At 42.0% G+C, this 15,890-nt stretch overlaps 1 protein-coding gene across 1 annotated transcript; it reads left to right on the top strand.

Annotated features, from left to right (window-relative positions):
* The first annotated feature begins 3,597 nt into the window (after positions 1–3,597).
* On the top strand, positions 3,598–4,929 carry LOC138879585 (uncharacterized). The gene is made up of 2 exons (XM_070159199.1): positions 3,598–4,017; positions 4,060–4,929. Exons 1-2 carry the CDS (start codon positions 3,598–3,600, stop codon positions 4,927–4,929), a joined length of 1,290 nt encoding a protein of 429 aa, XP_070015300.1.
* The last annotated feature ends 10,961 nt before the right edge of the window (positions 4,930–15,890 follow it).

The raw sequence follows: 15,890 nt of genomic DNA, 5'->3' as shown, positions 1-15,890 counted from the left end.
TCAAACTCGACTTGGAAAAGACTTTTGACAGACTTGAATGGTCTTTCTTACGCAATGCCCTCCTTCAACTACATTTCCCCACCCCTTTTGTACAATTAATAATGTATTGTGTTTCCACTTCCTCCATCTCAGACCTGTACAATGGTAGCCCTACCACATTTTTTCAACCCACACGCAGTATCCGACAAGGCGACCCTTTATCTCCCTATCTCTTTATACTTTCAATGGAAGTACTATCCCACAATATTAATAATGCTGTAGATTATCAACTACGGTATCTTATACAACTATCCAGAGGAGGACCACATATTTCTCACCTTTTCTTTGCTTTTGATATCATCCTCGCTTCCAAAATCACTGACTAAAAGCTGTCATACTATTATTGATACATTAAACAACTTTAATGCCCTATCAGGCCAGTCCATTAACTTTACTAAGTCAAAAAATTTCTTCTCTAAGAATTGCACCCCTTCGGACAAACATTTTGTACTCCACAATTTCTGCATGATAGAAGGTCATCAGTTCGGGCGATACCTTGGTTTTCCCATATTTTTATGTCGACCTCCTAAAACTGATTTTCAATTCCTTCTTGACAACTTCAAAGAACGATTGGCTGGGTGGAAATCTAGTCACCTCACCATGGCTGGACGAACAACTCTCATTCTACACTCAACGCGCTTCCAAATCACATTATGCAATATATTTTCATACCTTAGTACCAAAGCAATTTCTTATGGGTTACAACCCACCAAAAAAGGAAACTTCATCTCCTATAATGGGACAAGGTCACTCTCCCAAATACGAAGGAGGACTTGGCATTCAGCGATTAAAAACTAAGAATAAGGCTCTCCTTGCAAGCCTAGATTGGTTGGTCCACTTGCCAACTAGGCTACAAGTGGCGAATTGCCACTAGGCGACACATAAAATGTTGGCAAGACCCCTGGATCCGAGTGATAATAGGTGAATTTAACTATAATTAGGCCCTAAATAACCACCTTCTTGTATAGTTTGGATGATAAAAGTGATAACAAAATGCTCTTATTAGTGTTTTTCATGCTTTGCAGGTTATATATGACCAGAGAAGGCTATGGAGTACTTTTGGGATCAAATATGGAGAAAAAGAGGCCGATCGTAAAATTCCGTCAAGTAAACCACGCGAAACAACTCAAGTCAGAACTGAAAGAGGACTGTCACGGTTCCACCGCGACCGCGGCAGAACCGCGGTAGAAGATGGCTGCAGACAAAGTGAGAATCAGAGAGCATGTTTGGCCGCGGTTTGACCGCGACAGAGGCAGAACTGTGGCGGAGGCGGAGAGCTTCAGGGACTAAAGTGCAAAACACGGGATTAGCCCAAACCCCTATTTTAAACATTAGACTTCGCCCAAGAGAGGGATGTATTGATTTGGAGAGTAATTTGGCAAGGAAAACAATTGTGAGAGATCACCCAAAACATCTTTCTTCTTTTCTTTGATTTTTCTTGCAAGTTTTATGATAAATATTGTTTTAGTTTGTTTACCCATAGTTATGAGTAGCTAAATCCTTTGTCTAAGGTTTTGATGAAACCTATTGGGGGATGAACTTCTTGTTTATGTGAATACAAATTGCTAGTCTCAATCTTTATTTGTTCAACTTTGTGCATGTGGTAGTTAATTGACAGGATCCTCAATTAGTTGTGCCTATTTAGTGTGCATAACTCGGGAGAGAGTGCATATTTAGGTTATTGTTGAACAACATCACTCCCAAAGTATAAAAGGGATCTATAACTGCGGGTTTAAAGGCGGGATTAGGGATAACGAAGCCTTGAGTGCAATCTAAAGTGAACCGTGTTAATTAGAGCTAGCTAGTGTATTTCAGGAGAGTGCATTGAGTATATTACTGTGATTACTCGGGAGAGATTTACGGTAAGATGAGCGCTCATGATTGATAGAGAGGTGTTGGTCAATTTGTATGAAGCATAAACATAAGGGATTCCATCAATAGGGGAAGTCATTACCTTAGCGTTTTCTCATTATTGTTTACAACCTTAGCATCCTTAGTTTACAGCTGTTTATTTACTTGCAATTTTAGTTATTGAAGACACCATCAACTGTGATTCAAACGTTTGGGGAAATTTGTTCTCAAGAGTTTAGTGGATCTAAAGATAGTGATTGATAGGTTAACTCTCTGTGGATTCAACTCTGGGCAGAATACTCAGGTTATATTTGCAACGTCCGTAGGGTCCTTTTTATAAGGCATAGTTGGGCGTGATCAAATTTTGGTGCCGTTGCCGGGGAATTAACAGAATTATCAATTACCATTGATAGAAATACAAAAATTCTTAGTGTAGTCAGTTTTCTCTACACCAAATTTTTGATTGAAACTTTTGACGGTTGTTGACGTGGTTGCACAGGTGTATGCCTAGAAACTCTACGAGGACTGGATGACTACTTGAAGGACTCTCAGACCCCGAGAAAACATTCCGGATATTGAACAGTGCCAACAAAAGACTTCAACAACCTCATCAAACACACAAACTCGAAATTGACATGGGTGATGTAGACAACGTCAACGGTAACGTCAGAGATATGGCACCTCCTGTGCCTGAGGCTGCACTATATGACTGGGAACAACCACAGCTGACAATCTGGCCACTGCCATTATTGTGCTCGCGATACAAGCTGAATCGTTCCAGATCACGAACAACATGCTGCACTTGCTGCAAAACAAGGGACTATTTTCTAGGACACTAGCCGAAGATCCTCAGTAGCACTTGAAGAACTTCCTATCGATTTGAAAATCTCAAAGGCAAACCAACGTAACTCCGGAAACAACCATGCTGTTATTATTTTCATTCTCGGTGACAGGAGCTGCTCAGGTCTGGCTAAACTCACTCCCCATAAACTCTATAGAAACTTAGGATGAGTTAGTCAAGCAATTTCACATCAAGTTCCACCCGCCCAACAAAACAGCTCAACAAATTGATGAGATCGTGAGCTTTAAACAGAAACCAATGGAGACACTGCATGAGACATGGAGCCGGTTTAAAGGAATGTTGGTTATATGTCCACACCATGGTATTCCAGATCAGATGTTGGGACAACGGTTTTACATGGGACTGTCAGATAGCATGAAGAACATTGTAGATGCCTCAGCTGGTGGGGCATTTTTGATCAAAACTTGGAGAGAAGGTCAGAGTCTGCTTGACAAAATGTCTCAGAATTCGGGGTGGACGACGAGGAATGCACCTATCACTCCAGTGGTGCACTCAGTGCCTTTTGACCCATCAAATTCCATGGCTGAAAATGTGGCAACCCTCTTGACACAGATGAGCATACTCACCAAAAAGGTGGAGGAATCAGGGCAGAAACAGCAAGTGCACATTGTAGATACTACCAATGGGGGCTTGTGCACATCTTGCATTAGTCAGCCAGTTGGTAATCCTTGGAATGCAGAACATGATCATCATCATCAGCACCCTAAAGACATGAACTATGTGTCAAACTATGGAGGCAGAGACAAGGCAATCTGAACTGGGGTCAGCAAACTCAGTAGCCATACAGACCATCTCAGCCACAGTACAACGCTGGAAGCATGGGAGGTATGAGACCTTCCAACAATATGGCACCTTATCCAAGGCCACAGGGGTACAACAATCAGCAGCAAGGGTATCCCCCACCTCAACAACAGCATGGTGGAAGGCAAGAAGATGGGTTCACTAGACTTGAAGCAATGATGCAACAGGTTATTGGGTCCAATGCAAAAATAAATGAAAGAGTAGATGCACATGACGCAGCAATCAAAAATATTGAAGTGCAATTGGGCCAAATTTCAATGTCTCTGAACAATCGTCCTCTGGGGACATTACATGCAGACACCCAGATTAATCCAAAAGATCAGGGCCTAAAGCAGCTAATAGCGGTGAGTCTCCGTAATGGCAGGGATCTAGATGTAGAACAAGAGAGAGCCCGAGAAAATATACAGGCTGAGACATTCATTCCAGTGCTCATTGAGCTGGATGAGTCTACGATACTGACAGAGGTGACAGTCCAGCCTGCTCAGGAAGAAAAGAACATTCAGTAGGAGACCGAGAAAGTAGCTGAGCCAGTAGTTGAAATAGTAGCTGATAAAGAGAAGTCTCAAGTGATTGGGAAGAAGATACCTCCTGCACCCTTTCCACAGAGGCTGGCCAAGCATCAAAAGGAGGAGCAGTATAAAAAGTTCTTTGAAATGCTCAAACAAATCCAGGTAAATATTCCACTGATTGAAGCTTTAAAGGAGATGCCTGGGTACGCAAAAATGATGAAGTATTTGATGTCCCGGAAATTTGATTTTCAAGACTTGGCTACGGTTACACTTACTCAGACCTGTAGTGCAGTGGTGACGAGACTTATTGCTGAAAAGCTGTCTGATCTAGGTAGCTTTACAATTCCATGCACTATTGGGAATTTCGCCTTTGCTAAGGCGCTATGTGATTTAGGGGCCAGCATTAATCTTATGCCCCTGGCTATCTATAAGAGGTTGGGCATTGGGAGAGCTAGACCCACATCCATGTTGTTGCAGCTGGCCGACAGGACTGTGAAGCGTCCATTCGGTATCCTTGATGATGTGCTTATTCAGGTGGGGAAATTTGTGTTCCCTTCAGATTTTGTGATCTTGGATTGCAAAGTGGATGAAGAGATTCCTATAATCTTAGGAAGACCATTCTTGGCCACGGGGAGAGCTCTGATTGACTGTGAGACTGGGGAGCTCAAAATGAGACTCAATGATGAGGAAATAACATTCAATGTGCAGAAGTCTATGAGGCGACCAAGCGAGTTTGCCAATTGCTCTCTTATTGATGCCGTGGATGTAATTGTAGAGTCCGATGATGAGGTATTGACAATTGAGGACCCCCTTGCTGCATGTTTGATGAACTTAGATGAAGTGAATGGTGAGGATTTGGCGGAATGAGTGTTGGCATTGGAAGGTACAGGGTTCTGGGAGAGAAATCTAGAGTTTGAGCCCTCGCACTTAGAAAAGAGAGAAACTCCTCCAGCTAAGCCATCCATTGAAGAACCACCAAAGCTGGAGTTAAAGCCATTGCCAGCCCACCTCAGGTATGAATTTCTGGGACCTGACTCCACATTACCTGTTATTATCTCATCTAATTTGTTAGACGTGTAGGTTCAAAAACTTTTATAGGTACTAAAGGAGTGCAAAACTGCCATGAGGTGGACCATGGCAGACATCAAGGGGATCAGCTCCGCCTACTGCATGCACAAGATTCTGCTGGAAGAGGGGCACAAACCTTCCAGGGAACATCAGAGGAGGCTGAACCCCAACATGAAGGAAGTGGTGAAGAAGGAGGTGATAAAGTGGTTGGATGCGGGAATTATTTTCCCAATCTCTGACAGCAGCTGGGTGAGCCCAGTGCAATGTGTTCCTAAAAAGGGTGGCATGACGGTTGTGACAAATGAAAATAATGAATTGATCTCAACAAGAACCGTCACAGGCTAGAGAATTTGTATGGACTATCGAAAGTTGAATCTAGCCACCCGGAAAGACCACTTCCCACTTCCCTTAATTGATCAGATGTTGGACAGATTGGCAGGGAGGTCACACTTCTGTTTTCTAGATGGGTACTCAAGGTACAATCAGATCTCCATTGCACCGGAGGACAGAGAGAAGACCTCATTCACATGCCCGTATGTCATTTATGCCTTTAGACGGATGCCCTTTGGCCTATGCAACATTCCAACGGTGCATAATGGCCATATTCACTGACATGGTTGAGGACATAATGGAGGTGTTCATGGATGACTTCTCAGTTGTGGGGAATTCATTTGATGAGTGCCTGATAAATCTGACGTGTGTGCTTAAATGGTGCATCGAGACTAACTTGGTTCTGAACTGGGAGAAGTGCCATTTCATGGTACAAGAAGGCATAGTCTTGGGGCACAGGGTGTCAAGCAAGGGAATAGAGGTGGATCGCACGAAAGTTGATGTAATAGCAAAGCTGCCTCCACCAACTTCAGTCAAAGCCATCATAAGCTTCCTTGGACATGCCGGTTTTTACTGGAGGTTCATAAAAGACTTCTCCAAAATCGCCAACCCTCTCTGTAAGTTGTTAGAAAAAGATCACCCATTTTTGTTTTCTGATGATTGTAGGGTAGCATTTGAAGAGTTGAAAAAGAGACTGGTCACAACACCCATCATTGTTGCCCCCAACTAGGAGCAACCGTCCGAACTAATGTGTGATGCCAGTGACTATGCAGTGGGAGCAGTGCTGGGCCAGTGGAAAAACAAACTGATGTACCCAATCTACTATGCTAGTAGAACGCTGAGTGGAGACTAGTTGAACTACACTGTGACTGAAAAGGAGATGTTGGTTGTAGTGTTTGCGTTTGACAAGTTTCGATCCTACCTGATAGGGTCCAAGGTAATTGTATATACTGACCATGCAGCTCTCAGGTACTTAATAGAAAAGAAAGAATCTAAGCCACGCCTGATTTGTTGGGTGTTGCTATTGCAAGAGTTCGATCTTGAGATTCGTGACCGTAAGGGCACTGAGAATCAAGTCGCTGATCATCTATCACGACTTGAGGGAGCTGAAAATGTAGTTGAGGTTGAGGTTGAGGAAATACTGGAAACTTTTCTAGACGAGCAGCTGCTCGCCACCACTCATCAGAAAGCGCAATGAATGCAGACTTTGCTAATTACCTAGCCAGTGGTATTGTTCCTCACGACCTTTCATCGGTCCAAAGGAAAAGATTTTTTCATGAAAGCCGCCAGTATTACTGGGATGAACCTTATCTGTTTAGAATATGCCTTGATAATATGATCCGGAGATGCGTCCCCGAGATAGAGCAATTTTTTGTTTTGCAGGCTTGTCACGCATCGGCGTATGGTGGACACTTTGGAGGCGTTAGGACAACGGCAAAAGTGCTAGAGGCTGGATTCTTCTGGCCGACAGTGTTTAAAGATACGCACCTATGGGTGAAGGGCTGCAATGAATGTCAGCGGACCGGGAACATTTCCCGACGCCACGAGATGCCCATGAACCCAATTCAAGAAGTGGAAGTGTTTGACGTCTGGGGGATTGACTTCATGGGTCCCTTCGTCAGCTCCTATGGCAATAAGTACATTATTGTTGCTGTAGACTATGTGTCCAAATGGGTGGAAGCTGCGGCGTTACCCACCAATGATGCAAAAGTGGTGGTGGGATTTCTAAAGAAGAACATATTCACCCGCTTTGGGACACCACGAGCAATTATCAGTGATGAAGGCACTCATTTCTGCAACAGGGCCTTTGAAAGGTTGCTTGCTAAGTACGATGTGCGCCACAAGGTGGCTACTCCTTACCACCCGCAAACTAGTGGACAGGTTGAAGTGTCCAACAGAGAAATCAAGAGTGTGTTAACCAAAACTGTGAACGCCACAAGAACTGATTGGGTGAGGAAGCTAGATGATGCACTCTGGGCTTACAAAACTGCCTTCAAAACTCCAATTGGTATGTCACCATACAAGTTGGTATTTGGGAAGGCCTGCCACCTGCCAGTGGAAAATGAACATAAAGCGTGGTGGGCATTGAAAAAACTGAACTTAGACATGGAAGCTGCGGGCACGTCAAGAGTCACTGAATTGCATGAGCTCGAGGAGTTCAGATATCTTGCTTTTGAGAGCACAAAATTGTACAAGGAGAGAATGAAGAGGCTGCATGACCAGAACATTGTTGAGAGAAATTTCAAACCCAGGGACATGGTATTGCTATACAACTCAAGACTACATCTGTTCCCAGGTAAACTTTAGTCACGATGGTTTGGACCATTTTGAGTAGTTGAAGTTTTCCCTTCAGGAGCTGTTGAGATTGCCACAGAGAATGACTCTCGTACATTTAGAGTCAATGGTCAAAGATTGAAGCCATATGTGGGCATGAGCAAGAAAAAGGAAGTGTCTGAGCTGCACCTGACTGAACCACAGAGGTCGAGCGAGCCTTAAATGCGCTCATCCTACGTCGTGCCGCGACGTTAAATCAGGCGTTGCGTGGGAGGCAACCCACGAAATTGTTGTAAGTGTAACACATTATATGAAAAAAAAATCAAAAAAATTAGACAACTGCCCAGACCGTGGTTCCACCGCGACCGCGGTCAAACCGCGGTCAGAGACCCCCTCTGAACTTCGTTCACCGCATTTCCACTGCGACCGCGGTGGGAACCCCTCTCTGAACTTCGTCTACCGTGGTTCAACTGCGACCGTGGTAGAACCGCGACAGACCCCGTCGGGCCCAGGTATGCAGAAATTTTTTAATTCACCCCCACTTTCTAATTCACCTAACCCTGCACCCACCCCAAAACAATTATTCCCCCTCCCTATTCAGAAACAGAACCCCCCCCCCCCCCAAAATAAAACCCAAATCCTCTCTTCTCTTTCTCTCTCAAATCCCTCCCTCACTCCAAAAAAAAACCGCCATTGTTATCTTCTCCACACCTCCTCTCACCACTATCCACCCCTTCCAACCTTCATCAAGTAAGTGTTCTCTTCTTTTTGATTCTATTTCTTCTTCTAATTAGTGTAATTTAGTCTAAACTAGTTTAGTTAAATCCTAGGTAGGAATAGTATAGATTTTCTTTCAATTTTTGCTTCTTCTCTATTTTTATTGTTGTATTTTCTTCTTGTGGATTTGTTTGGTGCTAAAATGATTGGGTCTTTCTTATACTTCGATTGTGGGGGTTGTTTAGATGATTTGGAGGCCTAGAAATAATTTTTGCGGTGTAGTTTGGTGGAGGGCCCTTTTTGGTCGAAAATATGGGGCTTGTGGTGCTATTTTGAGGAATTTTGTGCCTATCCTAGGTTGTGGTGGTGTTGTATTTGGTGAATGGTGGTGTTATATTTAACATGAATCACTTGAGGGAGTAAGTGTGGGGTGTTGTATGCCAGAATTTGTAAGAAAGTTGTGGGGCCATTGTGGAGGTTGTAACCTGGAACACCTCACTAGTTGGGGGTTTGGCATAGTGTATGAATCGAATAAATTGGGGATATTATTTGGTGCCATCGGGTGGTGAAGTCTGAGTAACCATCCGACTGGCGCATGTAGGATATATTTGATGGTTCTCTTGTATTCTTTGTAGGTCATATGGCTCATAAGAAGCAAAAGAGATTGGCAAGAACGTCCCAATAACCTACATATGATGCCTCACGGTTCGAATCAGAATTGGCAGAGGACAACTTTCATGCCAAGGCCTCAAAGAGCTTCATCCCTGAGATTCCGATTGATAGGGCAGCCCTCCATGCAGAAAAGGAGGAGATGTATGAGGAAATCCGGCGGAGGGAAATGAAGTTCTTATTTGATGAACCTGAAATGGTGAACAGGATGCTTGTAAGAGAGTTCTACGCGAACTGCCCATCACATACGTTGCGGGAGGTGACTGTGCGGGGCAAATGGGTAGATGCCTCAGTTGAAACTATTCAATAGGTGTTGCGGCTGCCCCGATTTACTGGTGACGTCGACTATTACCAGGACGCACCAGGAGTCACTTGGGATATTATGACTGATGCACTCTACGCAGGAGGGCAACCAATCTGGATACGTGACCATATCACCCTGAACTCCAATTCATTCACCCATTTGGCTAAGTGTTGGCTCACTGTCATTTGCATCCGGTTCTTGCCCTCAGGCAACACGACTGACGTGAACTTCCAAAGAGCCCTCTTGACGTGGTGCTTCATCACAAAGAAAGATTTTGATGCGGCAAGACTTATTGGTGATGAAATGATCATACGACCCCCGCTGAGGTCAAAGGGATTATACTTCCCCTCCCTGGTGACTACATTGTGCCTGTTGAAGAATGTCCCCACCAATCCTACTGATGGAGTGTTGCCCCCTAAAACAGCTTTCAAAGCATCGACCATCAGAGTGGGCAGGAGTGCACGTACCACCATTCAGATAGATGATGAGGATGATGACCCGGTTCCCATGGCACTATCCAGGAGATCCTATGACAGTGCCGGACTCTCTCGGCGCCCCCATGCTAGGGCAGGCTTATCCAGATCACAGTCTACCCAGCCTATGTTGCGTATTATGGAGGAAGAGGTCGCGGATCTCCGCACCTCGGTGGAGGGCCTACACACGCGTATGGATGCCATGTCTCAGCGGCAGGCCAGGTCTGAGAGCCGGTTTATGTCATGGTTTCGTGCTTTGGGGAGAGCTTGCCATGTGGACCCCAGCACCGTCTCCGACTCTGATTGAGGCTCAGGGAAGTCTTCTTACCCTTCTGCTCGTTATTTTTGATATGACATGGGGACATGCCATAATCTTTAAGTGTGGGGTGGGAGACTTGCTCGGGTAATGTATTGTAGTGTATATAGACATGGTGTATGTTGTAGTATTTGATTGGTGTTGTTGTGTATAATTGACTGTACTCACATTAGAAGTAACTGACTTGGCCCAACGACGGACACTTGTCGACGGGTCTCTTGAGGGTCAAAGTCAAATTTAAAAAATAAAAATAGAAAATGTAGAGGACTCTTCCTGAGGACGGACCACTTGGACAGTACTCTTGAGGGAAGTAGTCCATTTAGTTTCTTTATTTTATTTTCTTTTTTCTTTTTTAGGTAGTGTAGTAATTTTTCCTTGGTTTTTCTTTTGACCACGGTTCTTTTCCAATGGCTTTTCTTGAACCGGGTTAGGTAGATTTTTCGTTTGTAGTTTTAGGACCAAAATGGGTGAAGGCTAGAATGCAACCCTTGATGTACACACCTGAGAATAACAAAAACGAACATGAGGGTGCGACGTCTAGGCTCGTTTGTAGACTCGTAAATCTATGCCTTAATTTTGCACATCCTGTCTTGCTTGAATGCTTGTATGAGTGTGTTGATAAAATGATTCGGAATGAGTTACATGCCAAGTGTGTGTGAGCTATTACTTGTATTCTGTGCTTGCATGTGATACCTAGAACTTTCCCTGTGTGTTTGCAAAGCGAAATAGAAGCTGTTTGGTTTTAGAGATGATTGAGGCATTTCTTTGTGTAGCCTGTATATTTGTGAATCCACCTGTATATATTGCCATAGTTAACCCCTTTGAGCCTGAAGCCTGTTCTTTGATAACCCTATAATGACCTATATCCCCTGTGTTTGAATAGTTTGACTGTTTGAACCTGTACCTCCTAGAAGCACTTGAATTACTAAAGAACATACAAAAGTCAAAGTGTGGGGTGGTAAGGAAGTAGGAAAAAGGGGAATCAGGAAAGAAATACTTGAATAGTGCAATGGATTTGTAAAAGTCTCAAAAAAAAAATAGTTGCACCTAAAGAAAAGTGGGGGTCACCTATGAACTAAAATGTGGAAGAACGAGTGGGCTGAGCATGGAAATTGAAATAAAAGAAAGTGTGTAGTAAAAGTGTTTAGGGAGGTTAGTCACTATATCCAAATATATCCTACCTGTCCCTTAGCCTACATTACAACCAAATAAAGACCTCTTGATCTTTGACTGAATAGCTCGATTAGTAGAGTACTACACTAGGGGCAAGCTTATGGTGTGTCTGTGTGGCATGTGAATGTTCTTTGCTGAGAGTGAGTGAATTCTTCCTATCTTTGGTTCCTTGTTGCTTGAATTTTATGTGTGTGGAACTTCTCTCAGAATTATGATGTGAGGGCATGTGACTCAGGAAGAAAAAGTGAGTTTTCACCTCTGTTAGAGTAACTAGAGTGAGCATGAGTGTGTCATGGTGTTAGAGTCTTCATCTGAGGCGTGACTATTGCACTGCTTAGGTTGTTCCTTCATAATGGCGAGTGTGGCATAAAAAAAAATTGGGTAATGCATCGTACGATTAGGCCTAGAAGTGTGGTTTAACTTGCTCGAGGACGAGCAAAGGTTTAAGTGTGGGGTGTTGATAATAGGTGAATTTAACTATAATTAGGCCCTAAATAACCACCTTCTTGTATAGTTTGGATGATAAAAGTGATAACAAAATGCTCTTATTAGTGTTTTTCATGCTTTGCAGGTTATATATGACCAGAGAAGGCTATGGAGTACTTTTGGGATCAAATATTGAGAAAAAGAGGCCGATCGTAAAATTCCGTCAAGTAAACCACGCGAAACAGCTCAAGTCAGAACTGAAAGAGGACTGTCGCGGTTCCACCGCGACCGCGACAGAACCGCGATAGAAGATGGCTGCAGACAAAGTGAGAATCAGAGAGCATGTTTGGCCGTGGTTTGACCGCGACCGCGGCAGAACCGCGGCGGAGGCGGAGAACTTCATGGACTAAAGTGCAAAACACGGGATTTTTAGCCCAAAACCCTATTTTAAACATTAGACTTCGCCCAAGAGAGGGATGTATTGATTTGGAGAGTAATTTGGCAAGAAAAACAATTGTGAGAGATCACCCAAAACATCTTTCTTCTTTTCTTTGATTTTTCTTGCAAGTTTTATGATGAATATTGTTTTAGTTTGTTTACCCATAGTTATGAGTAGCTAAATCCTTTGTCTAAGGTTTTGATGGAACCTATTGGGGGATGAACTTCTTGTTTATGTGAATACAAATTGCTAGTCTCAATCTTTATTTGTTCAACTTTGTGCATGTTGTAGTTAATTGACAGGATCCTCAATTAGCTGTGCCTATTTAGTGTGCATAACTCGGGAGAGAGTGCATATTTAGGTTATTGTTGAACAACACCACTCCCAAAGTATAAGAGGGATCTATAACTGCGGGTTTAAAGGCGGGATTAGGGATAACGAAGCCTTGAGTGCAATCTAAAGTGAACCGTGTTAATTAGAGCTAGCTAGTGTATCTCGGGAGAGTGCATTGAGTATATTACTGTGATTACTCGGGAGAGATTTACGGTAAGATGAGCGTTCATGATTAATAAAGAGGTGTTGGTCAATTTGTATGAAGCATAAACAGAAGGGATTCCATCAATAGGGGAAGTCATTACCTTATCCTTTTCTCATTATTGTTTACAACCTTAGCATCCTTAGTTTACAGCTGTTTATTTACTTGCAATTTTAGTTATTGAAGACACCATCAACTGTGATTCAAACGTTTGGGGAAATTGGTTCTCAAGAGTTTAGTGGGTCTAAAGATAGTGATTGATAGGTTAACTCTCTGTGGATTCGACTCTGGACAGAATACTCAGGTTATATTTGCAACGTCCGCAGGGTCCTTTTTATAAGGCATAGTTGGGCATGATCACCGAGCAAATACCACACTTTGCTCCTTAATCTCGGGGCTGCTACTACCTCACGAAGAATCCTCCTCGGTAGCCCAGTACACACCCAACGCCTCATGGCAACTCAATAACATATCCTCTCAATTACCTGATCATATTATACAACAAACCTGTACTATCTACTTACCCCGAACGAACCAGCAATTTGATCAAATCGTTTGGTCCCTCACAAACAATGGCACCTTTTCAGTAAAATCAATCTACCACTCCCACATTCCCTCTTACACTGTACCACTCTTTAAATGGCTTTGGCGACTGCAATCTACCACCAAAATTACTACACTTTCTTTGGCTATGCTTCCATGATCGATTACCCACAAATAATTATTTAACCTTCCTTTCTATAATCAGCACTCCCATCTGCCCAACATGCCACCTCACCCCTGAAACAGCTCAACACATATTCTTCGAATGCCCAAAAGCCCAACTACTATAGACCAAATTAAATCGCGCAACTCTCATCCATAATTTCAACACCCGGTTTCATACCCACCCCCAGTGGGTCTATCACTTTTTACACCTCCCTTTTAGTACATGCCCCAATAACATACCTCCGCATATTTTTGCCTCATTTAGCCTCTGGCAAATTTGGCTAAATAGTAATCAAAGCATTTTTGGACATAATGATCATCCCATTAATCTGCCACTAATAATCTCTAAGGCATCGGAATACTACTTCCTTACCAATGCGTCCCAACGAAAGCCTAAAAAAATTCCGTTACACATTAAATGGAACCCACCACCCATAGTGGTCTATAAATTGAATATAGACGGTTCGTACACAACTAACCACAACGGAGTAGGCAGAGATTTTAGGAAATACTTGGGGCATTGGCAATTAGGTTTCTCCAAACATATACATGCTACTTCTTCCATAGATACTGAATTGCATGCATTACTCGAAGGGTTACAACTAGCACATCAACACCAACTTCTTCCTCTCCATATCGAGGTGGACGCATCCGAGGTAATTAGTATTCTTAAATATGACCACGCCAGTTATATTAATATAATTGATGACTGCAGGTCAGTGATCTCACAAATGGATGATCTAGTCATCCGGCATGCATACAGGGAGCAAAACTATATAGCAGATTGCCTAGCCAAATATGCGGCACAACAACAGAATGGAAGCAGCTTGGAGCTTTTTGCCACTCCACCATCTTTTGTCACACACCACTACCAAACTGACTGCCTGGGAATTGACTCTACAAAACTTGTAAATGCCTGTGTTTTTGAAGCAACTATCCCTCCCCCTGTATATCCACCACAGGCAATAGTATCTTTTTATAGTACAACTAATACTTTTGCTCATACTACCCCCACTAGGGAAGTAGAACCTAGTAATATGTCTACTACTTGTAACAACTCTGTATCGGGGGTGCCTAATGAGCCCCCGCCCCCTGTATGCTTTCTTCCTAAATACAAAAGTTCTACTTTTTTAACCAAAAAAAAAGAAGCTTAAAACCATATCTGTCATTGCATTCATTACTTATGTCCTTATTAATTTCTCTCTTTCTTTTTCCATTTTTTGTTGCCTTTATTTTTTGAAAGGAAATTTCAATTTTTTTCTCTCAACAATAAGGTGCGTATTATGATTATCTTTGAAGTATGTCCAAGAAACATTTGTTTTAATTAATTTCTTTATTATATAGTCAAAACATGGAAGAGGAAAAGCTAAAGTGGACGAGAGGCCATAAGATCACAAGATTGAAACTGATCTATAAAGTTGATTGATATGGTGGACTAACAAGATAATTATTTTTAGGCAAAATACCTTAAACCACCCTAAACTTGGCTCAGATTATTAGTATCCTCTCCGAATTATGCCTGGTCTTAATTACCCCCCTCAACTTGGCCATTTGAAAGACATTACCCCCCTAGACGCTGATGTGGCAAAAAGTGTGAGTACACTCACCTGCCACGTGGATTTTTCTGTATATGTGGCATTTTTTTTTCATCAAAATATATTTTTACCGTTTTAAGAATATTACTCTTTTAGATAATTTTTTCGAATACAATTTATAATAAAACTTGGATAGAACTACATTATTTAGGCTAAATATTTTTATTTGGACAAAAATAATAAAGTTTTAGTTAATCTTTTTTTGAATTTGACCTGAAAATAAAGATTTATACAATTGAAATATATAGTCAAGGCATCTAAAAAGTTTTAAAAAAAACATAGTTTGAAATTAATTATTTTGGTTATAATTTTTTATATAGCACTAAATTACGGTGCTCTAATTTTTTTTTTTACAAATTTTACCTAAAAAGGTAAAATACATAGTTGAAATAAATAGTCATTGCATCAAAAGAAGAAATAAAAAAAGTGTATTGATGCAATGACTATTTATTTTTTATAACTTTTAGATGCCTTGACTATTTATTTCAATTGTATAAATCTTTATTTTCAGGTCAAATTAAAAAAAATACTCCCTCCGTTCCAGTTTATGTGAACTTATTTCCTTTTTGGTCCGTTCCAAAAAGAATGAACCCTTTCTAAATTTGGAAACAATTTAGTATAAACTTACAACTCTACCCCTAATGAGAAGCTTTTATAACCACACAAATACTGACCCCTTTTTAACTTGTTTAGGACCACAAATTCCAAAAGTTTTCATTTTCTCTTAAACTCTTTGCCCAGCCTAACAGGTTCACATAAATTGAAACTGAGGGAGTAATTAAAACTTTATTATTTTTGGCC

The sequence above is a fragment of the Nicotiana sylvestris genome, chromosome 10 (genome assembly GCF_000393655.2).
Source record: "Nicotiana sylvestris chromosome 10, ASM39365v2, whole genome shotgun sequence".
NCBI lineage: Eukaryota > Viridiplantae > Streptophyta > Magnoliopsida > Solanales > Solanaceae > Nicotiana > Nicotiana sylvestris.
The sequence above is the reverse complement of the archived record's forward strand: the minus strand, read 5'-3'. Positions and strand labels throughout refer to the sequence as shown.

Bases quoted from the DNA above. Each gene is read 5' to 3' on its own strand.
- LOC138879585 (XM_070159199.1), top strand. From the start codon at position 3,598: ATGGCACCTTATCCAAGGCCACAGGGGTACAACAATCAGCAGCAAGGG. The intron at 4,018-4,059 runs GTGACAGTCCAG...AACATTCAGTAG, and splicing joins AGTCTACGATACTGACAGAG to GAGACCGAGAAAGTAGCTGA.